Genomic DNA, 27,599 nt, shown 5'->3' with positions numbered 1-27,599 from the left:
GCTTTTCCGGGAACAAATATACTTCCTCATTGTCCGACTATATGCAGCTCAAATGCAGGCTTCGTTGCTTTTGGAAGAGATGGAAAAAGCTACAGGTGGTCAAGCATGAAGGTACTGAACCCCGAAAACTATACCCTCAAGGGGCCGCCATGTGGCTGCCCTTCACTCTACCCTCTCCCCACACATCTCCAGCCTGGTGTTATATATTATATACCAATACATTGTACTGGACCGATTTTATGGTCTGCCCCGCGATACGCTGGTGAAGCATCCGGGGTGTTTCCCCGCCTCTCGCCCATAGCAAGCTGGGATAGGCTCCAGGAACTGCCGTGACCCGCAAAGCTGAAAAAGCGGGAATGAATAAAAAGAAATAAAAAAGAGTCAATGTGTTGCGGTCGGCCATGGACTGACATTTGTGACCTTCTCTGTGTCGCACTGATGTGTCCTTGCAGGCAGAGGAAAATATAACTCACGGCTGCTGTCACTGCCAATATCCTAATTTGCCATTAAACAGGGATTATCGCCTGAGAGAGAGAGAGTGGTAAGCTCATACTTAGCCAGAGTCTGACCTGAAAAGCTTTGTCTCTCTCCAAGTCCTACATTCTATTATAAGACTTTTACATTTCAATTAAATAAGCTCAAAAAAACAATGTCTACCAGCACACACCATGTGCAGTGAAATGTGCTAGTTTTGGTAGTTTGTCCCTTTTTTTTCTAGAACCCGTGTTTACATTTCATTAGACAAACTTTTGAACTGCGCTAACGTGGCGTAGTCTCGGTCGTTACATAAGAAATGTCACTGTGGCGATTACAGACACAACAAACTCAAAGATGTTTTCCTGCCAAGGAGATGTCCTTAGAGGATTGTCTCGGAATGAGATCAGTTCAGCAGCCGGCCGCTTTCATGATGCGTCAAAAGGATGGCCACAAAGGTGAGGAATCGCCGATCGGAACTCCAGTTCATCAAACTGGGAATGTCTCCTCTTTGAAATGTGTGACAACCAAATGTTTACACTCATTGCCATGGAAATGTGGTATTATTAAGCCTTGCTTTGACGAATTAGCAACGACAATACAGGCAAGCAATGATCTTAATAGCGAGCTTTGTCAATATGGCCTATCTGAGAAAGCTGAGTAACTACTTTCAGTTAATATACACTGCATGCAAACAGGAAGAGGAACCATGCTGCAGCACTAGCCATCATGGTCAGGGTTTCATTGTCTAATAATGTGGGGTTGCAGGCAGCACATTGGTAAATAATGAGGGTGTTCACTTCATCCTTCATCATGTCTTCTTTGTGTGTTGCGTTACAGTGCAATTTAATGCTCCGAATGAGGTGAGTCACAAGGTTGTCGGGAGAGAACACGGGCCAGCTCTTCAGATAGCGTCTGCATGTGAGAGCGGATTACAAGCGCTACCATGTGACTCATCCGTCATTAGACGGACGTCAACAAAACCCAAGCAAAATTCATCCAGACCATGTGACCATGAACCCTCCAATGCAAACGGTACAGAGAGGGCTTTGCTGAAGAGAAGAGAGGTGCTTCAGACCTCCTATGAGGAGGACAGATTGTTCAGATATAAAATATGACATAACAGCCCAAAGCAAAAATGTCTCTGCATTTTTATTATTTATTTTTTGCTGATGTCTGCTTTGCTTCACCAGACCATCTTTTTTCCATTCTTCCATTTTCCTTAACCGTTTGCTTTGTCCAGAGTTAAGATAGGCCGCCTCACCAGTTCATTAAAATAGCGATGTGGAATGACGACAACAACAAAGTTCAACCACACCTATCCGATCAGGCGATTGAGAAGCACCAATTCACCTCCAGGTATATAACCCACATATTTGCAAGTTCTCTTGGGATGCAAATATGTGACTTAGATGATACAACAGGGTCACATAGCAACGTCATTTCAACCCGACGTTCCTGTTCTACTCATTTGTGCTTTGTAGTTAGAAAAAGGTTATATGACTACTTTGAACATAATTCTATTATTGAATGCATCATGGTCAAAATAAGCCTGCAACAAATGTAGATTCCTTGTCAAAAAGTAGTTAGAATAGAATATAACTTTATTGTCATTATACACGGTGATGCAATGAAATTAAGCAGGCTCTGCACAGTGCAAAAATCAGTAAAGGTGCAAAAGTCAAGGACAGATCAACAAGGTAGTTGCATAGTTATTGCGGTAAACACACAGTGTTTAGGATTATTCTTGAATGTGAATATCACTGTTTCAATTGTTATTCAATGTTCATATAATAGTAAATTTTCACACGCAAAAAAAAGAAAAGTCACAGAGAACCTTTTGAATCTAAAGTTAGAAAATGGTCTCCAAACATGACCTTTCTGATACTGGTTAGGATGTTGTTTACCCTGTTGGCAGGGTAAACAACATCCTACCCCCCTTTTGTGCATTCAGCTACTTGAGATTCAAGGTTGGTTTTTGTCACAGTTGCGAACAGTGAGCGTGGAAACTCACATTTTTTTCAGCCACGTTCTTGTTTCCTGGCTCTTTTTGCCTTCATCATTCAGAAAGCAGTTGTCCCGTCTGAGAGACATTTTGTTCTCTTAGGGGACAAACCAATTCCCGAAACTAAAGCAGACTGGGTGGCTTTGAAATGGCTGAGATTTTAATGCTTTACACAGTTTTGCTTCTAAGACTTAAGAAATGTGTGAGTCCAAAGCGCACATAGCACAAACTGAGAAGCAGGAACATAGACTCTTGGTAATTTTACTCGGGGAGCAAACAAATTGCGCAATATGAATGTCATTCCTCCACCGCAGGCAGTAAACGTTAACGTTAGTAGCGAGTCTTCACTTCCTGTTTCTGAAACAACACTAAATGGTGGATTGTATTTGAATCAATGGCCGCTGGCTAGACAGACACTTCCGCTCCAATAAAATGACATGCAAAAGATGGGGTAACGACATTGCTCAGACAATTCAGTGCAACACTCTTTTATTAATTCGCGTTCTCGGCAAATAGTGTGTGCGTGTGTGTGTAGCTAAACCCCGGCCATCATGAAGATGACTGGTTTTCTGAAAAATGAAATTACTGTTAAAAACAAGTACCCACTACCCTTGATTGATTCGTCGTTTGGCCCACCGCACTAGGCTACTGTCTTTTCGAAATTACAAAACAAACCACAGAACGACAATTAAAATACACTGCTTATAATAAAAGTACCGAAACAAACAGAGGGACAGCCTGGAGTCCAGAAAGAAAAAGGAAACCACAAAATCACAGTCTAACAAAAAGGACTTAATGCTAAAAGTTACTACCGGCCTGTAAACACAAAGACACAGCCTGATATAATCTTCCAAATTTTACATAAAATACTTGCTGCTGAGCAAACTGGCAAATAACACACAACGACTGGAACCACATGAAGAGAATGGCAGTAATAACAGACACATATTCTGGCAGTGAACAGGAACGCAGGAACCAAGTAAGGCAGTGACAGATGAGGTTCAGGTGTGTCTCGTAAGTTATCTTCCAGTTAATTCTCTAGAGAATTTCACAACATAAAAGTGCATGCCGACAGAACAATAGGATTGCACAACATTTAGTTTTAGATTGATTATACTGATCACGTCAGATCACATAAGAGACATTGTACATTATAGGATGGGTGAAGGTCCCTTTCTCAGGGGAGGAACAAGTGAATGTGTTAAAAGTAAGAACACGAAGAATGTCCTCTGTTCGTACCCTGGAACAGACCCAAGGACCGGAGGGTGAAACTTGACAAACATTCTCCACATTGATTACACACATCTGAATGGGATAAAAAAAAAACTGGAGAGTTAGGAAAACTCTTACAATATTCAGCTGCACCTGCAAGAATAATCAAAGCTGTGCCGTTGACCAAATTCTCTGACCTGTCATGCCATTCAGGTGGGGCTGAAAGCGAACCAGAAGGATTCCAACGAGCTCCACCTGGAAGCCCTTACCACTCATCAACAGCTGCGCCTTAAAACCTGACTCTGCTCCCTGCCAGGTGATTAATTCTTCAACACATATGCAGACCTGTTCCTTGGGCGTCTTTGATCTCCAGTATTCCTCCAGGCGTTGTTGAAATCTCCCGCTGGTTCGTTTTTAGAGCGTGTTGCCGTACTCTTTGCTTGTTGAACATTGTTAGTTCTAGGAAGTGTATTTATGTTTTTTGTATATTGGACTCCACCCGGTCCCTTCGTTTACTATAGTGCGTTTCAGATGTCTTTTTTTTGCAATATTTTTATTGTGGAAAAAAATACAAAAGTACAATGCAAAAGTGCAATCAAAGAACATAACATTTCGCAACAGTTTCTGTCATCCCCCATTCTGAAACCCACCCCAGACCTCTTTCATCATAAACAAGAAAGTATACATGAATATACACACGCATAATCATCCATATAATGCAAAGGCAACATGTAACCATCTACCTATAAGTTTAAGCAAAATAAAGCTGCATCCACATCTACGTGTTAATTAGCTGGCACAGGGAAACCCATGGTGGCCGTGTGGCAGACAGGCAGGAGAACAGCCCCCCCAACAAGTGTACATTGGCCATTTTGCCCAGAGTTTGCGAGGCTAGTTGAATGAGAAAATAGTGTCCTGAAATACAAACTAAACAAACTGAAGGTCAAAGCTGCTGCCTTGCCCGCGGCCTGGATTTCACTGTAAACAGAAAACACATAGACAGTGTGAGACACCACAGTCAGGGAGCAGTACCTTTGATACGGCCTCGTGTATTCTGCATGCAGGAGGCATTACACACATTCAGAATTTAGGGTAAATGGAAATTCACACAGATTCTACACATGCTCAGAATCAGAATAGATTTCATTGCTAGGATTTCACAAACTAGGGATTTTTTTCTGGGTGCCAAAGTGCAACATGAAACTAGACTAAGATAAAAAAAAAAAAATAGGAATATAAAAATGTACTGCAAGACAGCAGCATCAGGGGTGGTTTCATTCAAGTCACATGATTCCTGGTGGACCTTCACATTATTGCAGATGTGAAAACTTCAGTTTTGGTTGAATAGCAATGAACTCAGAACACATCAGGAAACAGTTTACGCCTCATTGCATAACAACATATCACTGTTCTGCTGGCTAGGTGAAGAAAAGGTGAGGAACAATGGGTCATTAATTTTGTCAATTGCTTCAATTAAATCATGTCATTGAAAATAGCCTTTTGGCCAATTCTGACACATTTACAGAAATGTTTATTAATGTGCACTGTCCCTGTTAAATAAACAAATAAATAAATACATTACAGCAAACCTCAGACTTGGACTATGATTTTTGTCAGTTGTGTATAATTGTAGGTTTTCTATTGTTGCCAATGCTTCACATGAAACATACACTTTTACCAGTTTGCTAATTATAGTGATGGCAGGAACAGCTTGAGAGTGAATAATACCCAGAAAAGCGCTATATAAAATCAATGCATTATTATTATTATTTATTATAATGCTTCTTTTATGTTATGTCATGTTGAACTGTCTTCCATGGCTTCATTTAATGTTTTGTTCATCCCTCCTCTTTTCTACTCAGCAATAATTTGATGTGACCTTTAATGATGTAACTGTCTTAGTGATCTCAGATGTGTTTAAATATCTGTACACGCCACCAGCCAGTTAGAACAGAAGAAGCTCCTTCTTCCAGCTGCTTGGTTCAACCTTCATATAAAAGTGTTTTATCTGCATTTGTTTACTTGTTTGTCCATTAGTTTTGTTGCAGGATTAGTGAAAAACATTTAATTGGATTTTCATTTATTCATTTAAAGATAGGATATAGCCCAAGGAACAAACTTTTACACTTTTATGGCAATCCAGATCTTCATCTGAATCCAGTTCCTGTTCCAATCGTAAAATTTGGAATACAAAAATGTATGAAAGTAATGGAGTAACTTTAGATAGGCTTTCTTTTTTTCTATTGAATATAAAAATCAAAAGGATTATGAAATGACCACATTTGTTTGTATTACTGGTTTGTGTGTTTTATTTGGAACTCCAGTTGTATAATGTATTTTTAAGTACTTGTAAAGCAAATATTTGTTGCTTCCACAGGCGGTCTTATTTTAAAATGCTAACAAAATCATTTCTGATCACTATATCAGATATAATATATGGTAAGCATATGCCAACTCTGCATTTACAGGTCAGATATTGTCGATAAATATTCATTCATTCATTTTCCAACCGCTTTGTCCGTTATCGGGTCGCGGGCCAAGCTGGAGCCTATCTCAGCAGTCAATCGGCGAGAGGCGGGGTACACCCTAGACAAGCCGCCAGTTCATCGCAGGGCATATTAGAAATCTGTATCTCTAATATCAAATGCACAGTAGGCTGAAACGCAAGTGTACCCCCCATTTTCTGAAAATTCCCCGATAGTATCCATAATTCAGATCCGATCCGGATGAAATTCAGCTGCAAAATAGACATCGGCCAATAATCAACAGACATACTAAGAAACAAATTTTGACATTTCATTGACTGCAATGTTAATGAAAATTTCAAAGTTATCCAGAATCCAGGATCTCTTCTAGATCGTCATCATATGTTCCTGGTGATATTCCCAACATTCTTGGAAAATGTCGTCAATATCCATCCCTAACTTCTTGAGTTATGTTGCTAACAGACAGACAGATAAACGCTGGCAAAAACATAAACTCCTTGGCGGAGGTAACAACCAGTGATAATGTAACGCTGTAATGCATTTTCTTAGGCCATTGCAGTGACTCCTGGAACATCCTGTGCGCAGTGGGCTTGTGCGCCTGTCGCTTTAAGAGATTTCACGTTACACGGAGAAGCTGGTGATTTTCCACTCAAACTGATAATAAACGCGCACCAGCCCGCGGAAACAATGGTCCCAAAGACAAATAGATTAAACAGTCTCCAATAGCCTTACCGCGAGACAGCTAACCGACGAACAGCACCGCTTTGTGAAACGAGGACAGGTAAATCCGGTATTTTTTTTACACATCAGTAAAAGGGGTCAATGCTTTTGTCTCTAAAAAAATAAGTAGAGATAGAATAATGATAGGAACACGTGCCAACTAAGCCATCTTCAACAATCTTCTTTAGGACAGTTTTTTATTTATATATGTTTTCCATATATAGCCTATATATAATCTAGTACTGAATATGAAAGTTTACATTTTCGTATTTTGATGATGCATCTGTTTAATTTTGTTCACTGACAAGGACGCAGTAGCTCGTTCTCTTTGAGATGATGTTGCGTCCTAATTATTTCTGAACGCTTGTGCTGACAAAACCACACAAAATCGTCCGTTTTGTTAATTAAACATTTGGTTTTGGGCTTTTAATCGGGTTTCTTGTGTTTGCGGACAGAAGAATCTTACCCTAGTTTTTCCCTTTCCTTTTTTTTTTTCCACTTTTGCGTGATGCGCGCTCTAAAATGTCTCGGCCACTGAATGAGTGAATGCCTGACTGGTTATTCGTTTGGTATCAGACCACTGAAGTGCGCAATGTCGGTTTGAACTAAGACTTTTACTAGATTCGCCTACTTCCTTTCTCTTCGCATCATTTAGCATGTGATCGATGGATCGATCGACCGACATGTGGCCTCTAACAAAATTAATGCGCGCTCTCCGGATAAAACCTGCGCGCTCAACGCACTGCTCTAGCGGATTGCGCTGAATACAGTTTAGTAATTTTTTTTAAACGTATCAATCAAAACCATGAGACAAATATGTTGCTTTTTGAATCATAAATGAGATCCGTTTGCTATTGTTATATGATTTTTCCTACGTTGCAGGAAGACGCTCAAACGCAACATGCACGCAAATCGTCTTATCTCAAAGAAGCCATTATCATATGTGAGACTTGGTTTGAAACAGATCTATCGCATGTCACTACCTTGAAAATACAAACACTGAGGTCTATCTTAGATGGATTAGTAAGCGTCTGCCAAGGATTACATAACACAGATAGCACACAGAATGACTTTGACCAAAAATATGATGGATTATGGGGGGTCATGCAAAACTGAGAGCCGTCAAAGTGTGTGTGTGTGTGTGTGTGTGTGTGTGTGTGTGTGGCATCTTCAGGCGACCCGTTCCCCACGTTTTTAACTCGGTAAATTCTGCCGAGGAATTCAACCAGTGTGAGCTCTGAGGGCGATGAATGGTTTGCCTATCTAAACAGACCACACAGAGAAGCAGAAGAGAGACATTGCCTTATTTGGAATTGTTATAAGCTGATACTGTAGTCGCTTACATTTCCCAGATAACAGACCACATGTCACGAAAGAATGCAGGACAGTGCTTTTGAAATGGCCTGCGTAGCACAATTTATCATAGCATGCGCATGAATAAAAATAGTTTTCACACAAAGATGCTTGGAGATGGCAGGGCGGTGTTATGAGGGGGCTGGTTATGAAACCGTGCTTCACGTTTTAGTGGCGTTTACTGGAGTAAAAAAAAAGAAAAAAAATTCAATGTTTCAGTTCATCCGTTTGTTGGAGATCATAATCCGAGAACCCACCCCCCAGTGGTAGACCAGCCCAGGGTTTCTTTGCCTCTGACTTGTCGTCTGTGTATCCAACATGAATAAGAAGCGTGTTCCCGTGCCTCTCTGTGCGTGCGCGTGCGGCACGCACACTCATCCCCCCACTGCTCGGCTGTTTGTGTGGCTGTGGGCAGGGAGCAGTGGGAAGTGGAAATTTACAGTCTCCCACGTCGGTACCTGCGTTGCTTGTCACAGTGAGGCTGCGTCCAATCTCTGCCTCGGATTTAATTGTCTTTAGCTAAGAGGCGGGCCTTCTGTCAGCTCCACTTAATGTGACCAGTGTCAGCATAAAGGCATTCAAAATCGGTACAGAGGGATGGTGACAGCTGAGAGAGAGGAACTCTGTACGTACTCGCAGCAATGAAGGAAATGTAAGTTTTCTTAACTGTTTTTTGCTGATTGCATGAGGCGTTTGTCAATGAATGGGATTTAAAAACCAGTTAAAATGAAGGTGATTATTGATCTACTGGATATGTCAACAGTCTTTTTGTGTCTCGGAAGTTTAAATACATAGAGGCAGAACTGCAAATAGACGGTACAGACTTTGTGATCTTATTGACGGCATTCGAGATGGTATCTTCAATCAAACATTCGATATATTTTCAATAAGCTGTTTTGGTCGTCGACTATGTCCAGATGAAATCCCGGAAACTGTTTGCCTTACGTCTTATCTGGTGGGCAGAGCAAACATTACGAGGGCAGGTGAAAGCATTGGCTTAGAGTCAAAGTGGAGGTAAAGGGATAAAGCGTGGCACGGAAATGGAAATGAAAGTCAGAGAGGCGAGAGCTGATCCCGTTATGTAATACGGACTGAGAATGGAAAAAGCCAGTATAAGTTGACTCATCGTGCATAGCAGAAACAGAGAAATGATGAGATGCGGTCTGTGCACGAGGAGCGGGGGTGGGGGGGGGGGTGACATTGCTCTTCAAACCTTGATCAGACGTTTCTTTTCTGTGGCTGTTGGAAGAGGGGCAGTTGTTGTTATCACTGTGATGATTTGTCTCTAAGTGTTGCCATAATAGGTTGTTCACAGGGAGTGATGCTGCTTTCCTGAACAGTTTGTTCGTTTGCTGGCTGTGATGAACGAGGGTCTGACTGGAGTTATTTTCTTAATGACTCACCTTTTATGTCGGCTCACTTGATGTGACTGCATGCGTTATCTACAGCTTTGTGATGATCCCTCCTTTGTTCTTGGCTATGAGAATTCAGCCTCAACATGTCTCTCTTATTCCTGTTCTATTGGGGGTGGTTTCTTTTCTTATCTGTGGCTCATGAGGGGGGGTGGGGGGGGGGGGTAATAGGATACCCCAGTTAGTAAAACGAAATCCTGTCGTTCTTGGAAAGGCGATTTACAGTATAAACACTCAAGCGAACTTAAGCCGCTGTATCTTCCGGTGAGCAGCCGGGGCTGGGAACGCAGAGGGGTGTCTCCCTTTCTAAATTTGGATGACATTGGACTCAACTTGTTGTTGATAGAGTAGCCTGAGAAGAAATCATTCCTCTAGGGGTCCAGCAAGTTCTTAAAGGTGTATGTCTTGTCCAAACACTGCCTTCTTTTTTCTTTTCTTTTTTTGGCTCAGTTCCTCTGAGAAGGAACAGAACTGGAAACGAGAACTAAAACGGCTTTAAACAATATGCACATGGTTGCCTTGAAGTTTGGGTAGCGTTTTTAATTGTGGTATCTATTTTGTCATATGCGTATAAAATACAGATTATTTCCATCTAAAAACAATGTTTTACTGCTGTTACACATTAAAGTTGGAATTTGTCACCATTTTATGACCCAAAAAATAATAAAAAACATTCTGCACTTTTTCTTTCTGTTTCAAAATAAAACCACTTCCTCAATGGTTCAAAGGCTGAATGACCTTAATACATCAATTGTTGGGATTAGCAAGATTGCAACATAGCACCGGGTCTCGTTTGTTATGCCTCATGCTGTGACACATTCAGGAGTCCTCTTAATCTCCTTAATGTTCTTCCCTCTCTGCATCTCATCCTCCTCCCCTCTGTCTCTCCCCTTGTCTCTTTCTCTATCTTCTTTTCTGTTGTCCGCAGCATGGCACAAAAAGAGAAGCTCCAATGCCTGAAGGACTTTCACAAGGATACCCTGAAGCCCTCACCAGGGAAGAGCCCAGGCACGCGGGCCGAAGACGAGGCCGAAGGCAAAGCTCCTCAGAGGGAGAAGTGGGCGAGCAAGCTTGACTTTGTCCTGTCTGTGGCCGGAGGCTTTGTCGGACTAGGAAATGTTTGGCGTTTTCCTTACCTTTGTTATAAAAATGGTGGAGGTAGGAAACACGTACACAACAAATACTGAGACATGAGCCAAAAAAAAAAGTGACATTATAAACTGAATTGTTCTCACTCCTTTGTTTGGTATCTATCCTTTACCCAGGTGCGTTTCTCATCCCGTACACAATCTTCCTTTTTGGGGGTGGCTTGCCCGTGTTCTTCCTGGAGGTTGCACTGGGCCAGTACACCTCTGAAGGAGGGATCACCTGCTGGGCCAAGCTCTGCCCTATCTTTACTGGTTAGTCAATGAATCATAAACAGCGCTTACACCCGGATACATGGCACAGCCATCCATAGCAAGATAACGTTGACATGTGACTAACGTCTGCACATCGGGAATGCAGACTTCGCATATTTGGCTCAATCAGTTAATAGACGAGCGAGAAAGCAAAAAGACAATCTGCCACACAAGAATGTGCCAGTGCCTCCGCCCCCCCCCCCCCCCCCCCCACACACACACACACATTCTTGTGTGGCAGATTGCCTTACCAGTCTGAAGCTTTATAATTGCTCTCATTATACCTCGTCTAGCAAGTCTACGTCTTCCTCTGGATTTTTTTTAACTCCAGGTAAACCTTTGTGGCAGTTTATTTTGATTTATTACCCGTTCAAGACATTCTGGAGGCTCTTAAGAACAGCTCCTCTTAATATTGAGCGACAACTGTAGACAAGCAGCGGGGCACCGGACCCTCAGCTGCCGTCACTCCCTTACTCATGTTCACACACAGGCAGCAAGATGAAAAGAGCGGAAACTGCGTGGCACCGGATCTCTAGCAGCTGTCGACGGCCTTTGCTATTCACAGAACGCTGAGGCTGCTGCCTGTCCTTCCTGCACAGCGTTTTGGCACAAGAAAAAAATATATACAAATCACAAATCTTCCCTTTGTCCCTGCCCATCCTCCTGTGCCTTTAGCACCAGGAATTCATGACTTGACTCTCTGCGCAACCGCACAAAGTCAAGTTACACGTCAAACTGGTTTGAGCATTGACTCCTCTATCAGTTTACAATGGAATTTTGGAAATTGGGAGGAGGGGGGCAACAGACGATCAGGTTAAAAATACTCCTGAGCAGCATGGGCCTATCAGGGGCTTCTGTGAACAGATCCAAGGCAAGGTCATCTAAAAATAGTGTTAAAACACTATGGACATTATTAGAGGAAGTAGCAGAGTGAAACTTGTGAAAACTTCAATCTTCCATTGAGTCAATAAAGAGTTGTTTAATGATTAAAGGTATTTTTTTTTAACATGAAGTCATTTAAATAGCAACACCAGCCCCAGAACACTGTGTTTGAGTAAAGTTTGTAGATGGAAGTTTCCACTTGCAATAAGTATGACTATTGGGTGTGGTCAGATTTTGTGAAAGTGCACAGGAATGTGAAAAGACCCCTAGTGGCAAACTGTGGGCCGATACATGTCGGCACACTCAAACCTGTTCGGTGATGCAGGATAAAGCATCACCGCATTGTATTTTAGATCTCACTCATATTATTAATAAAGGAGATATAATAACAGGACACATTGCAGGTCATATGACAAGAATCCGCTTTCATCTGCTGCCCAGTCTCCCCATGCTTTGTTCAACCTGAAATTCTGGTTGAACGTTATCCAGTAAATTGCTGATAAGACAACCCTGAGGCCGGTTATGTCAAGAATAATTAAACATGAAATAATGAAGTAGTAAAATATTCTATACTCCTACATTCAGGAGGATGTATCAAAAAGACACAAGGTATATGTAACCACAGGAAAGCGACGAAGTAATAAGGGATTACGAAGGCAGTTTTATGAATCAAAACTTTTAAGTACAGGGAAAGTAATGTATGAGTAATGAGGAAGGGATGATTCCCTGCAGGATTTCTGCTCACTGCCTATGGGTAGTCAATAATTCACTATTATCTGCCCATTAAAACCTATTAGGAGTTACCAATACTTTCACGATCACTTTTTGCGTCTAATTTTTTCCCAGCTAAGATTTTGTATACATTTTTTTTAGCAAGTTGGCAGCAACTGCTTGAGGAAAAGCTCTTAAAACCCCCAAGTGTACAGCAATCAGCTTGTCACTGATCGAGAGATCAAAGGAGTAGTAAGAAAGCATTATATATATATATTTTTTTTCTTTTTGCTGAAAAATGACACCAAATGAGTGCCAATGTGCTGTTCTAAATCCAGAAATGAGAAAAATAAATTAAATAGGGTTTCCAATAGCTCACACTTTAGAAATGTAAATACAAGTTAATTAATTAGATTTGTTAAAGTAGTCGTGAACGGCATTTTGAGCCACCGTTGAAATCCGACTCTTGTTTGCTTTCTCCCCTCTAGGTATCGGCTACGCTTCTGTTGTGATCGTGTCTTTGCTGAACATATACTACATCGTGATCCTGGCCTGGGGACTCTACTATCTGTTCCAGTGTTTTCAGCCAGAACTTCCCTGGGCAAAATGCAATCAGCCCTGGAACACAGAATACTGTGTAGAGGACACAGTCCGCAAGAACAAGACCCTCTGGCTCGCTGCCAACATGACCAACTTTACCTCCCCTGTCACCGAGTTCTGGGAGTAAGTGTTTACTGTCAGCATTCTTCACTAAAATGAACGCACTGAGGTAAACATTGCCTCTTTATCTCGGTTATGCAATTGTGTTTGAACAGACACAGTTCCTCAGTAAGGCAGACTTTTACTTCTCCTCCAGCTTATTTTAAAGTGTGTTTCACTGCAAGTCTCAGGGCAGCTCCCTTCTTTTTATTTCTCAAATGAGATTCAAACATCAACTGATTTTTTTTTTCCACTTGAATTTTATAAAATCGGTGGTGTGTTTGCAACGTTAGACACTAAAAGGTTTACTTCTTTTGAAGCTTTCCAAAATAGCCTTTGCAACAATAGTAGTTTCATAATTTGGGCTGGCTAGAACTGCAGAGGAACAACAAAGAGGCCATGTCATGTGTCCGTAACCATGGTGATCTCGTGCTTCTCATCCTCCCTAATATGTCTTTGAGAAATAGCTTGTTGTATTTCTCTACGCTCTGCAGACGCAACGTCCTGAGTCTTTCCTCGGGGATCGAGGATATCGGGCCCCTGAAGTGGGACCTGGCCCTTTGTCTCCTTGCTGTGTGGATTATCTGTTTCTTCTGCATCTGGAAGGGAGTCAAGTCCACTGGGAAAGTAAGTGCTGAGGCACAAACATGTTGTTGTGGCCGGATGCTGTTTGGTCTTAAAGAAAATTTATCTCCCAGCAAGTCGGCGACAAAAAACACCGTTGCTCAGAGAACAGCCGCGTGCTTGGAAGGTAGTTCGTTTGGTTGATCTAAAAGACACAAGCCTCTCCTGTCCTCAGGGCTCGTTTGTTGGCCAGACTCGCTGTCGTCAGTGAACGGTTGACTGGCGGAACCTTAACTCTCCTGTTTGTGTTAGACGCATCGAAACTCTTTATGCGGTGCAGTGTACGGCTTAGTTCTGTAGCACGCACCCCGTCGCATGCTCTACTTCAGCTTCGTTCATAGTTGACTTAACCTGTTTGAGAAGAACTGGTCTGACTGTGGTCACAGGGAAGTCATGGGGTTGGTAACAGGAAGAGTGGCTCTTCTGTAATGTAAATGAGGTTTTATGCGAGTTGGAAATGACACCCATTGCATATCATTAGCATGATGACTCACACCTTTTCCCCTGTCTAGGTGGTGTACATAACAGCCACTTTCCCGTTTGTGATGCTGATTGTGCTGTTGGTGCGTGGGGTGACCTTGCCCGGGGCAGCTGAAGGAATCAAATTTTACCTTTACCCCAACCTGTCCCGCCTACAAGATCCTGAGGTAGGAGCCAGAACTCTTCCCGTCTATTTTCCAGAATGAACGTTTTTGAATTGTTTAAGAACAGGAAATTGCAAACCGTCTGTCTAAAAGAGACAAACTCTACCGAAGTTTATCTATAGATAAGATAGCTTTATGTTTTAAGTGGGATTGGCTTCCAGTTTGTCTCTTAAATGCCGAATAATTTTCTTTCCAGGTGTGGATCGATGCAGGAACTCAGATTTTCTTCTCCTATGCCATTTGCCTGGGAGCCATGACGTCGCTGGGGAGCTACAACAAATACAAATACAACTGCTACAGGTGGGTGACGTTTGGGGGGGAAGAGAGAGAGAGAGAGAGACTGTAGTAGTGACAGCAACTCGTGTCAGAGACGGTTGCGTGAAAAGAAAATGGGAACTTCGGTTCCACCTGTGTTCATTAACAACCTCCATGACATATGTGTGACATAGGGACTGTTTGCTGCTGGGAGGCCTCAACAGCGCTACCAGTTTTGTGTCTGGCTTCGCAATATTTTCCGTCCTGGGCTTCATGGCACAAGAACAAGGGGTGGACATTGCCGATGTGGCAGAGTCAGGTACGAGGGTCCAAGGTGATGGCAGCAGTGATGGTGGGCGCTGCAGCCAAACAAAAATAAGGCAATTGGAAACAAAGACATAGTCAAGCAACAGGAAATTGTAGGGGGGGGGGGGAAAGTAATCCAAGCCATTTATTAATTCTCGGAAACGATGATGCTGAAATGTAGAGGTATCGGCAATTGCACACTCCTCGAATAAAAAAACAAAGCCTCAAAAGAAACAGAATTGTGACCAGTGTGGAATTTGTGCCACCTTTTCTGATGACAGATTACATTGCATTTGTCAAGTGCTGTGTGCTCTTAGCCACACAATGAGCCGCGGTGTTAAACAGCTCCCGGGCTGGGCCATCGTCACTCGCACAGTGGCACCAGGCGTCCTCATGTCCCACTTCCATGTCTTCTTGTAACATTACATTTTTTTTTTTTTTTTTTGAATCAGGGGACATTGTTAAGAGGATTGACAACCTACTGTTTGCATTCTTTATGTGCACTGGCACCTTGAGCTGATCCTTCTGGCAGCAGCACTGCACTGTAAGCCTAGTTCTGTTAACAAGCTGTGGACCTCCTGAGGTGGACGCCACCGGTTCTGTTTCGGCCTTCCTTTTACACTTGATGTGGACTTTGAAGGAGATGCATCTTCTTTCAGCATGCTCGCTCTGTTCAGTTAATAAGACTTCAACTTGAATATGACACTGATTCTGTGTATGTACATTATAGTGTATTGTATGTACAATAAGATGTGTCCATAGATGTTTTTTGAAATTATAACCAAACTATAAATTCAAGCTTATTTTTATTTTTATTTATAGTGATGCATTTTGCTTATACAACAGTTACTGTGTTGGATTGTGTATCACATGCTTTTTTATCCTATCCTGTTGAACTTGGTTGATGGCTTTTTAAAAATCCTCACTCTGTCTACATTTTACAAAATTTGGATTAGATTCTAGTTCGGCATTGCTCACGGTAAGGACCAGATAGTGTGCACAACTGTAAGGCTACTAATAAAACCGTGTAATGCAAATGTAATAGATATATTATATATAAAATAAACCCACACAGCAACAAGAAAATATGAAGCTAATGTAAAGGAATGTTTAAGTATGATACACTATGCCTGTGTGGAACCTGATGGCCTATGCAGTAGAATGGTTTGTTTATTTAGGCTGTTTTATCGTATGTGCATTGTGTTTGTCCAAGTAAACACACACACACACACATTCGGCCTTATTGTTCCTCAGATCCCCTGATGTCGTCCAAACTGAAATTGGATAGAAATGTTAATTCCATCCTCCTCCCCATCCCCACTATGTTTCCTTCCAGGTCCTGGCTTGGCCTTCATTGCTTATCCTAAAGCTGTGTCCATGATGCCAATGCCAACCCTCTGGGCTATCCTCTTCTTTATCATGCTGCTGCTTCTGGGCCTCGACAGCCAGGTTAGTATTTCAACAAAGACTCTGATTTCAAGGCACATGCAGATTAGTTATCTAATGGCCTTTAATTCCATGCAGGCATCTATAAGGCCCCCCTGAGGTTCGTTGGCTCCTGTCAGCCTTGAAGTGTGAAACACATTTACTTGCTGCCTCTGATCCACATCTAGCGTCTCCAAGCGATCAGATAAATGACAGACAGGAAAGCAGTCTGTCCCCACAAAGGAATTTCACTCCCACTCCCGACAAATATAACCCTTTTAATGTCTTGTAAGAAAACAAATGAGATTTTGAAGTTTATGGAGGTTTGCCAAACATTTCGTTATTAGACGTTATTATCATAGCTCACATGCAAGCCACCTAGCTTTGATAGAAGGCAGATCTTTTATTAGGAGAAGATAATCTAAGCAGACAAAACATTTCTACTCGAGCTATATCACATTTCCTGCCTCCAAGTGTAATTCTACTCCTGTGCTAACTCGGTTCTGCACACGGCCAGCTTCTTGTCCGAGCGAAGTCCAGGAACATGCTCTAAATTTGAGCTCTCTGTCTCTGCGAGAGCCATGATGCCATTGACTGTGTATTTTTGTATAAAATGATGTTCTTGTTCGCTTTGCAAGTTTTTGTTAATACATTACCTTATGACGTAATCGGGAGACAATGGAACAAAGGCGGCGACTGTAGTTCACTGTTTTGTTTCTGTTGTGTCTTGGAAACAACAAACCAACTTCTCATTTCCGCCCAACGAACGCAGATTACTGGCCTTTAAAGCCCAGACCAGAGCTGCATGAACACAGAAAGAGACATTGATTTGTATGTGCCCCCCCCCCCCCCTGCCCATCTATCAGAGCTTCATAGCTGCTTTTGTCTCCACAGTTTGTTGAAGTGGAAGGACAAATCACCTCGATTGTGGATCTATATCCAGCTTTCCTCAGGAAGGGTTACCGACGCGAGATCTTCATTGCTATTATGTGCTCCTTAAGCTATCTCCTGGGACTCGCGATGGTGACGAAAGTAAGTCCACCAGCAGTCGCTTCGTGGAGCCCCTGCCCTCTTGCGTCTGCTGCTTGTCCTGCTTTAGAAAAAGGAAACGAGACCCCGTGCATTCGGATTAAGAGCAGAGATAACGCCGCAGACTTTCCGCTCCCCTGTTGGCCGCTGCATTAAGACCAAATATGGCAACCTGCCACTTTTACCGCTCACATTGTACGTGTCTGAATGGAACAATTCGGAATGCCATTTTCCATCTAGCAGTTACCCATGCTTCAATGACGTCTCAGCACCTGTTGACCTCTGCCTCCATTGGTAGACTGCCAGTATTCGTGTGTACTGCTTGATCCCTAGCCCGCCCTCCCTCAATACCCCCTTATATCTCTGTGGCTTTGCCCCCCCCCCCCCGCACCAGAGGCATAATTAATGCAAGCTTTCCTTCATTATTTTTCCAGGGTGGCATGTATGTGTTTCAACTCTGCGACTACTATGCAGCCAGTGGTGTGTGCCTTTTGTGGGTTGCGTTCTTCGAATGCATTGCTGTAGCCTGGGTTTACGGTAAGTACCGTAATTCTCGGTGTACAAGCCGCTACTTTTTTCCAATATTTTGAACCTTGCGGTTTATGCAACGACGCTGCAAATTTACGTATATTTTCCCACTTTCGTTACGAGCCGTGTTTCGTTAAAGCCTATTTATTTTCGTTACAAAATTAACGCCCGCCCGCCCGCCCGGAGGGAAAGCCCGCTTGCGCGTAGCTGGGGAGATCTGCGAGAAGGGCCCGGCGCGCGTCCAGAGTCGCCGCCGCCGGACCGCCGTACCCGGTCCCCGCCGCCTGTCCGCCATCCGCTACGCGGCGTCGGACGCGCCGCGTAGCGGGGAAGGAACCCACCCCCTCGACCTCCCGGGCGTCCCCACCCCTGCCGCACCACGCTCCCGCGGACGGAGGATGAGGGGCACGGGGGCAAGGGGGACGGGGACACCCCGCCAGGCGGGCGCGCGCGCCGCGCAGCCTCCGACGGGCGGAGAGGGGAGGGCGACGGGGCGACTGCTCCCCCAGCCGCGGCTCGAGCCCAGCCCCGCTTCGCACCCCAGCCCGACCGACCCAGCCCTTAGAGCCAATCCTTACCCCGAAGTTACGGATCTGATTTGCCGACTTCCCTTGATCTAACATGCCAGAGGCTGTTCACCTTGGAGACCTGCTGCGGATATCGTTACGAGCCGTGTTCCGTTAAATATCATTTGTCTTAATGCACTTGCGGCTTACGAATATGTGCGGCTTATTTTAGTACAAAATATTTATTTATTTTAATTCAGTGGGTGCGGCTTTTTCACAGGTGCGCATAATAGTTCAGCAATTACGGTAATAGTTTTCTGTATTGAGTTGGGGGGGGGGGGGGGGGTCATAAATTGGTGGAAAACAAGGGTGTCCTTGTGGTTGATGTCAGTAGTAAATATGTTTAACTGCATGAAGGAGTGAAGGTGAGGGAGGGGGTGGCGTTGATTCCTTGCTAGATTGTGATTGGCTATTCTGGTTTGCCTCCCTCCAGATTATATCCTACTATAATTGTTGAAGGAAATTAAACAAGATCATTCTTTCCGTTCATTTGATACTACTTTATTGTTGTTTTTGTGAAAAATAATTGAAAGTGTATATGTAGCATTTTGACAGATATTTACACACTACTTATTTTCTGCATTATACACCACACCATCCAAGAGATATCCTGTATGCAACATATTCAGGCTGTTAAAGATACCGTGCCAGAGATGTTTGGTTTAAAAAAAAGATTTAAAAAAAGGCCCTGTAGTTAAAAATTAACTATACCTTAACACTGTCACAGACGTTTATGAAAATGTTGATTTTTTTTATTCATTGCCCTTGGAAATAAATGGTAAATGGACAAACAAAAGCTGTATAGTTGTAATGTAGTTTTTGTTTGTCATTTGTAATTCTAATTAATCAAGCAGAAAAAACATTTAATCCAACACTTAGTCCTATCGGCTTCATCTGCAGTCCCTTGCCAGATACTAAAAAGTACTTAAAACATATTGTATTTATATGCATACATATATATAGTAACTACACACACATATACATAGATATATAAAATTAAAAGTAAACTAATAAAACATCTATCACAAAATATTCACATGCACACTAAACAATACTTCTCACTCCAGTTAAGAACAAAGAAAGAAGATAAATGATTGGCAAGTGAATCAGTTAATAAATGACAAGCTGCTGTTTTAAACTACATACAGCATTTGGTCCATGAACCAACCAGTAGTGTTCTATGGTTTTAAGTCAGCAAACAGATATGAGCCATAAACCTGGTCACTTCCTAAGGAGATGGGAACGCTATTCTATATTAGCATGCAATAACTTGTGATCAGCGGAGAACAGTCTGATTATACAGTAAGTACAGTGTTGATAATGAGCTCATACCATTCTTTATTCTTTTGTATTGATAGGAGTTGACAATTTCTATGATGGAATTGAGGATATGATTGGTTACAGACCAAACCCATGGATGAAATGGAGCTGGACCGTAATCACTCCTGTCCTCTGCGTGGTGAGAGATCGGTGGCCTATTTTTTTTTAAGAGAACTGCTTTATTGTGTCATAAACATATGCCTGGCTGACATTTTCAAGGTGATGGATTAGTTCACGACTTCTACTAAAAGCAGCTTGTTTGTTTTTAGGGCTGCTTTGTCTTTTCCCTGGTGAAGTACAAGCCCTTGACCTATAACAAGGTGTATGAGTACCCTGAGTGGGCCATAGGGCTGGGCTGGTGTTTGGCCCTGTCCTCCATGATCTGCATCCCCATGGTGATGGTCATCAAAATCTTACAGTCTGAGGGACCCCTTATTGAGGTGAGATGATAAACCCTTTTTTTTGCTAGATGTTTAAGAGTTTTGATTTTTCTTTACCCAAAACCAAAACTGGACTGTGTTCCGAAACTAACAGCAACAGCCAATGAGCAGGATTATTGTTCCTATTTAATGGCACTTCCTACTTTTAAAGCTTGATCTCAGCTGTTTCTGTTTCTCAATACAAGAAAACACAACATGATAGATACTTCTCGTTCACCAACTGTTTCTATATACAGTTAAAACATACGCTGAGATGTTTCTGAAGACATTTTAGCCAAGCAGTGCCATACCAGACTCTTGATATTTGAGTCACCCTTCCCCCATTTTAACTTCTGTGAGACACCCCTGTCTACATCCGACAGAGCTGGAGAGTGGCAGTTTTTTTCCACTCCATTTGACCTACATAGTCCTTATATCTGTGAAAGTGGGTATCCAACAGTAAATGCATTCTAAACGCCAGATACTTCTCCAGAACCAGTAAAAGAAATGTCTCTTCAGGGAAGAAGAAGCCTAAAACTTCCCCTTTTCACACACTACCCGAATGACAATGGTGAAAAGCTGTTGAAGAAGCGTGAAAAGCTAAACATGAACCACAATGACAGATTAGGGCGTCAGCCGGCTTTGTTCTTGTAAACATTACAGGTCTTCCTGTTGTTTTTTTAAAGAAAGTTGAACAATTGAGTTAGCGATTGGCCCCGGGAGATTGAAATTAAAAAGATGTCATTCATTTGTAATTATAATGCGTACCATTTCTACGCTTTGTAACGGTCCTGTTTGGCTTCAAGCGACTCCAAGTTTGTGACGATCACTAACCGAATAAATTCCCTTTCCTCAGAGGATTAAAGCTGTGGCGGCCCCAGTGAGGTCAGGCGTGAGCTCCCGCCCAAAGGAGTACAACTTGAAAGGCAGCGAGCTAACACAACCCCTGGACCCAAGCGGGAACAATGGCTTGATCAAGCCCGCCCACACCCATTTAGAATCAATGATGTGAGCGCTCTCTGTGAGAGGAATTGATGTGCTTTCTGTGTTAGTGTAATATTTGCTAACATTGATACTGGTAGGTTTGCATTTTCCAATATATACACATTAGAGATACCCTGGTTTGATTTCTATGGGGAAGCTATATATTGTTGTAATTTTTTTTTTCTTTTTTTTTTTTCTTTACTGTTTCAATATTGTTGATGTTATAATTGTTGTTGCTGTAGTTGGCACTGTTCTGCGCTTAGACAGTATTTGAGATAGAACATGTTTACTATCTTTCTGTTGATTCCGGAGAGATGAGGAATTTGTTTTTTTTTAATGTGTGAAGAAGACAAAATTCTCAAACATCAATTCAAATTACTAGTTTTAAGCAGTTTACTAGAGTAGACATGATTAACAGTGTGAAACATAAGATCGAAACATCCTCGCGTTATTGTGGCAGTCCTGTCGCCCGAGTTAACTTTTAATCTCTTGTTGTTGTTGTTCATCCCAGCAGTGAAAATAGAAGGTACCCGGAGCCACCCACACACATTAAACTACATATCCTTAACATTTTAACTCTATACACTGCACTATGCAGTGTATAGAGTTAATCTTACTGGATGTCCCTGTAAATTGCAAGCAGATCAAGACCTTGGTCAAATACTGAGAAATGCATTCATAAGATCATCCTCAAAAACAGTTGACACAAAACAAGACAACATGAAAATGGCGTTGGAAGAAGAAGTGTAGGGGGAAAGGGGAAATGTATTTGTATTTGTACACTGCCTGTGTGACCAACATAGTCGGTCCCAGTGCATTAAATGAAACCTCTTTTTGCACTTTACATGCCGTTTCACCGTTATTTTAATGTTTTCTTGTTACTGTTGCAAGGTCTAGCAGTTACTGTTGCAACACAGTTCAGGATAAAATAAGAGAAAATTTAGCGTCTAACATTTTGATAATGTAAACCAGCGTCTAGTGTTTCCTGGACTAGAAATCAAAACATTCTGAATAATAATTTAATAGGCTCTCCACTTAAAAGTTAAAGATATGGCTTCTTTCTAGGCACTTGAACAGCTCTCTGCACTGCGCTAATTTCAGTAGCAGGTGTGCTCAACAGGACTACCACTGGACTCTAGTTTCTAATGTTCTGTTTAAGCGTTTGTATTATAGAATTTGAATTGTTTATAAATCACATATGCCTTTTTGTAACAATTTTATACTGCATATCAAACATCACGGATTAATTTTACTGAAACATCAATTGTTTCCTAAACACCAGTTACATAGTCTGCCTGGATTATATATTTTTTCCAGTGTGCAATATTCATTAAAGCAATGATATCAAATTTACCATCAAAGCACCATCATGTTTAAAATAATTCTGTTCAATGACAACTTGAACGGTTCAGTACAGAATCTGAAGGAATTGTTATCCTGAAGGAAGTACCGTGCTGCTTTGTCTGTAAAAAATAAAATCAAAATTGTGCTACTTGCAAATTCAAGTGTACCAAAGCATTATTTCACAGTTGTCCCCCTTGAGATGCATGTTGCATCATTTCTATATAGATTACAAATAAACAGCTTTTTCTTGGGGTGTTTTGTGTCAGTCATTCTTTTATTCTCGAAATATGTACATCTCCAACAATCATTCCTGCATTGTAGATGTATATGTCATCAATACATTTACATGTTAACATCAATCTGTTTGGGCATTTAAAAGTTGACATTGAAATCATTTTGAAATATTTAACAGGCTTGATATTGACGGGGAATGAAGATGTCAAAATGACATAAGCTTATCGTCAGCTTTAGGACCCCCAAGGATTGCTTCTCCCACACTGAACTGGTGCCATTTTGTAAACCTTGTTGTCTCACGCAGTCAAGATAGATTTCCCCAAAGTGCTTTCTGTTTCCTGGCATCCGTATGAATGCTAGAACTTCAACTGTCCTCAGAAACCCATCCTACTTACAATTACAGTACTGCTTGCTGCATAATAATTAAGTGTTCCTTCATATAAATTATGGTAGTGTGTTGCTAAAGGGAGAGCTATCCTCCCACAGACGATTAAGAGACTGAATTTCATCACAGTATCACCTTCTCCTTCAGAAATGTGCAGGCCCTGTAGGAATGACGACATCATTGCGTCTTTCAAGATGTCTTCACGACAAGCACTTTTTTTGTGTGGGTGCAGTCTATGTGTGACCTAGCACTAAATCCTAAGCAAATTCTTTTGTTGTCGCTTTAGTTTTTGAATGCGAGCATCATGCGACTGCTTCCTCCTTCCTATATTTAGCAGCGTATCTTTTCTGAGTGCCATTTGTATGAATCATGCACAGAACATTTGGATTTAACCCCTAACTTCGCCCTCTCATTCTCCATTGAGCAGATCATACTAATTATACCACCCTGACTCCCTCCTGTTCCCACTCCGTGATGGCTCATTGACACTTGTTCTAAATTTTTCAAGGTGTCTCACCCACCATAAATCTCACGCCCCTCTGGCAGACGGCCACAGCATTGACATTTCACTCACAAACATGGGGATGGCTTATTTGGGGATGTCTCTGGTGTCCACCCTAAGCCCTAGAGCGAATGAATCCCCAGACCTTACTTTAAATCAGTTGGGTGATCACTATGAATGACAGTGCATGTGGAAACACGGGTACTGACGGGCCCCACATCTCTAGAGCAAGGAAATACTGTTTGAAAGGTTGTGTGTCTAGACTATGCTTTTTACAGGGCGTGTCATAATGTCACTCTTTGCTACATTGTCCTGCTCCATTGTCTGATTGTTCTTTAGGCTCTGTGAAGCTAAAACCTAGTTATAGCTTCACTCTAAACCCAAGAGAGAAGAAAATGACAAGAAAAAAATTAAAATGAAAGTTATGGAGACTAGCCTTGCTTCAGAGCCTTGTTGAGGAAGACTCTGATGGAGGAGCAGGTTCAGAGACTGATGTCTCTTGGTGTTTGGAAGAAGCTTCAATTAGCTCAGAGTGATTCGTGAATCATCTTATAGATGCCCCCTAGCAAAAAAGACGATTGGAAACATCAAATTCCACACTTGCCGACATCCCATCAGCTCATTTTCAAAGTATGAGACCTACATGAGGACTCATTATCATCATCTTTATTATTAGGCTATATTTCTGTAATGTAAGCCTCTGCTAGTTTTATGTGCTCTTGCGAGCTTCTTAGCCTTTATTTAGGCATTGCAGGGGGGCCTCCAAATAATTTACAAAACAGCATGTTTTTCTGATAGACAGCTTTTTGGTCCACATTTCTGCATTGCAGAGGTGCTGAAATGTGCAATAGTCTATCAATGCAAACCAAGGAAGATATTTCCATACTAAGCACTGCCCACACAGCTGTCAACTTCACAAGTGACCGCAAGGCTAAACCAGAGACTTACATACTACAACAGAACCAAGCTTGAAGTAGATGTGCTTGATCAAATAGCGTGGAAATACTCAGTGAAAGCACCACGAAGACGGCCAATGGCAGCGTTTTATAATATTCTTGACCTGGCTGCCAGAAATGCTTCGATCCTGTTCAAGAAATGCACCAATGAGACGATGTCATGGAGGAACTTCATAATGGGACTCGCAATTGAACACATGGCAGCAGAAGCCAGACCAATGATAGTGCGAGAGCCCCGGCATACAGTAAGCAAAGGGTCAATTCTTGAGTGTGCCAGAAACCTGTCGAGTACAATGTAATGCCCAGGAAAATACTGCTAGTGAAAAGCATCATGGAAGAGGGATAATGGTATGGGGGTAATTGGGTTGTTTTGCAGGGGTTGAGCTAGGTTAAGAGAAATCGTAATACTGTACCTCCACAAACCAAGTGATATATTGCATACTCGGTTGAGGAAGACCATTTTTTCCAGCATGAATGTGCCCCAGTACCAAAGCAAGATCCAGGAGGACAAGGTTTGGAGTTTGGTCTAGAGAAAATTGAACTGCAGGACCTTGGCCTCAACCCGATTGAACACTTTTAGAATGGACTGGTGACTGAGTAACACAACTCTCTACTTGACCTCACAAATGTTCTCCTGGATGGTCAAATATTTCCACAAACCGACTCGTAAATCCTGTATAATTGGAATCTGTTGTAGCTGCAAAATTCCATATTAATGCCAATGAATTTAGAACATCCATTCATCCGAACCTTCCGAACAGTTTGTCCATTACCGGGTCACGAGTCTTGCTGGAGCCTATCCCAGCAGCCAGCGGGCGAGAGTTGGGGTACACCCTGGACAAGCTGCCAGCTCATCACAGGAACACACACAGACAATCATTCACACACACACACTCACATCCATGGGCAATTTAGTTTAACTAATTCACCCAATTTGCATGTTGCGCCGGGAGGAAGCCGGAGAGAAGCCACGAAGACTCGGGGAGAACATGCAAACTCCTCACAGAAAGGTCGCAAGTCAGATTCGAATCCGTGTTTTGGAGATAAACAATTATCTCCAATGCTGTGATCTGTTATGGGAGAGTCAAAGGAATAACAGTTTGGAACCAAATCGACTATGGTCTCATAACTTTATTCTCATAAATGAAAGAACACATTTAATTTAAAATAAATAAATAATTCATCTTTCAAGTTCCCTTCCTGACATTTTCAGGGAAGATGTGGAAATATTTGCAGCCAAATTCAGCATACATAAAGTTACTGTAATGTCCATGTACTGCAAACGAAAATAAAACACTGCTTACCATGACATGTAAGACAAAAATAAAATTGCATTACTTTAAAATACATAATAAAAACCTTTAAAATAGGCATCTGTATGCAACATAACAAGACAAGTTTGAAATCAGATTGAAAATCATTCTCTAAGGCTGTCCTAAAGACAAATATTTCAGCATGACATACAAGACACTAAAACATGTTTATGGTGTCCACAGAGGCAGCTGGATCAGCAGGCGGTTCGTGACACACACCAAACACAAAGGCTGGGAAAAAAAACATGGGATTGCAAAAAAAAAAAGGTGGCGCACTCAAAATTCCTGTTGGACTAGAGCTCGCCCCAATGTTTTTTTTATTTTAAGCTTTAGCACAAAGAGGAGCAAATTGCAGAGAACAAACTTGCGCAATAAACACACATGGATACTGCTAGATAAACAGCTACTGCAGGCAGGCAAATCAATCAAAAGGTGAAGGTGAAAAGAAATGTCATCGATGAAAGTAGGAAGAATTGTGATTCTTTTTCAAAAGAAAAAAAACATGGGCCAGGAACCAAACCATTCTGGTGCAATGCTATGTAAAGACATGCAAATTAACAGTGATTTGCATGTCTGGAACGGAATGGACACAAAGTGAGAGGGAAATTCAAACTGATGTGCATTATTCAGTACAAATTCAGTGTTGGAAACGTGTGCAGCAGGTGAAACCGAATACAACTAGTCTGTATAAATAAAACAGTCATTACAAATCCAACGTGAAAGACAATCTGTGAACATGGGAGAAAACAAAGGAAAGTGTCTTCGTGGGCGTTCCTGGTATTAAGATACGTGGAGCTTTGAAATATAGTCAATAATGTCTGCAAACGATTCTGTATTTAGAGATGGTGTGAAGGGGAACCTGGCAAAAGGGGCGATGAGCCAAGTTGTGGTTGAAGTAACTCATGCATGCAGTCTGGTTGAAGCTCGAGTCCATTAACACCATGTGTTTCATACAAAGCATTGCATGCGTGTGTTTTTTGTTATGTGCATCCATGTAACGAGATGTAAACGTTCTTTCAATGAGAACAAGATGTAGTAAATGTACGCCGTGTGTCCGCTGACATCCTGGCTCAGTCAGAAGCCATAACACCATGTTATATAACCCTACATGTGGTTTCGCTTCTGGAGAAGGAAGCAGTTGGCGGATGGGGGTGGGGGCCGCCCTGAAGCCAGAGCCACCTCTGAGCGTTAATGCAGTGACTAAAACTGGCAATAAGTGAACACGTGCACTTTTAACTTTGTGAGAGATGCTTTCAGGCGGTGAGAGTGGCCGTTTCAGAATGCTGTACGTGCTGAACATGAGTGCGAAGGTCTGTCCGAGAGGTCCAATGTGATAAAATTAACCTAGCATGGCATGGTATGGTGTGTGTGTGTGAGAGAGGTCTGAGCACTCTAGCTGTTTTTCATAGGG

At 42.1% G+C, this 27,599-nt stretch overlaps 1 protein-coding gene across 2 annotated transcripts; it reads left to right on the top strand.

Annotated features, from left to right (window-relative positions):
• Positions 1-6,869: 6,869 nt before the first annotated feature.
• On the top strand, positions 6,870-23,051 carry slc6a6b (solute carrier family 6 member 6b). Of its 2 annotated transcripts, none has more exons than XM_068745849.1 (14): positions 6,870-6,958; positions 10,591-10,820; positions 10,928-11,062; positions 13,144-13,378; positions 13,849-13,981; positions 14,491-14,625; positions 14,819-14,922; positions 15,072-15,196; positions 16,520-16,632; positions 17,503-17,640; positions 18,072-18,174; positions 20,090-20,190; positions 20,321-20,491; positions 21,327-23,051. In XM_068745849.1, the coding sequence occupies exons 2-14, from the start codon at positions 10,592-10,594 to the stop codon at positions 21,480-21,482; spliced, it is 1,878 nt and encodes a 625-aa protein (XP_068601950.1). In that variant the 5' UTR covers positions 6,870-6,958; position 10,591; the 3' UTR covers positions 21,483-23,051. The 2 variants fall into 2 exon arrangements, with proteins under 2 accessions (XP_068601950.1, XP_068601944.1); XM_068745843.1 differs by lacking the exon at positions 6,870-6,958 and adding an exon at positions 8,805-8,902.
• Positions 23,052-27,599: the final 4,548 nt, after the last annotated feature.

Source organism: Brachionichthys hirsutus, chromosome 2 (genome assembly GCF_040956055.1).
Source record: "Brachionichthys hirsutus isolate HB-005 chromosome 2, CSIRO-AGI_Bhir_v1, whole genome shotgun sequence".
Classification (NCBI taxonomy): Eukaryota; Metazoa; Chordata; class Actinopteri; order Lophiiformes; family Brachionichthyidae; genus Brachionichthys; species Brachionichthys hirsutus.
Note: the sequence above shows the minus strand (reverse complement) of the source record. Positions and strands in the feature narration are given on the sequence as shown.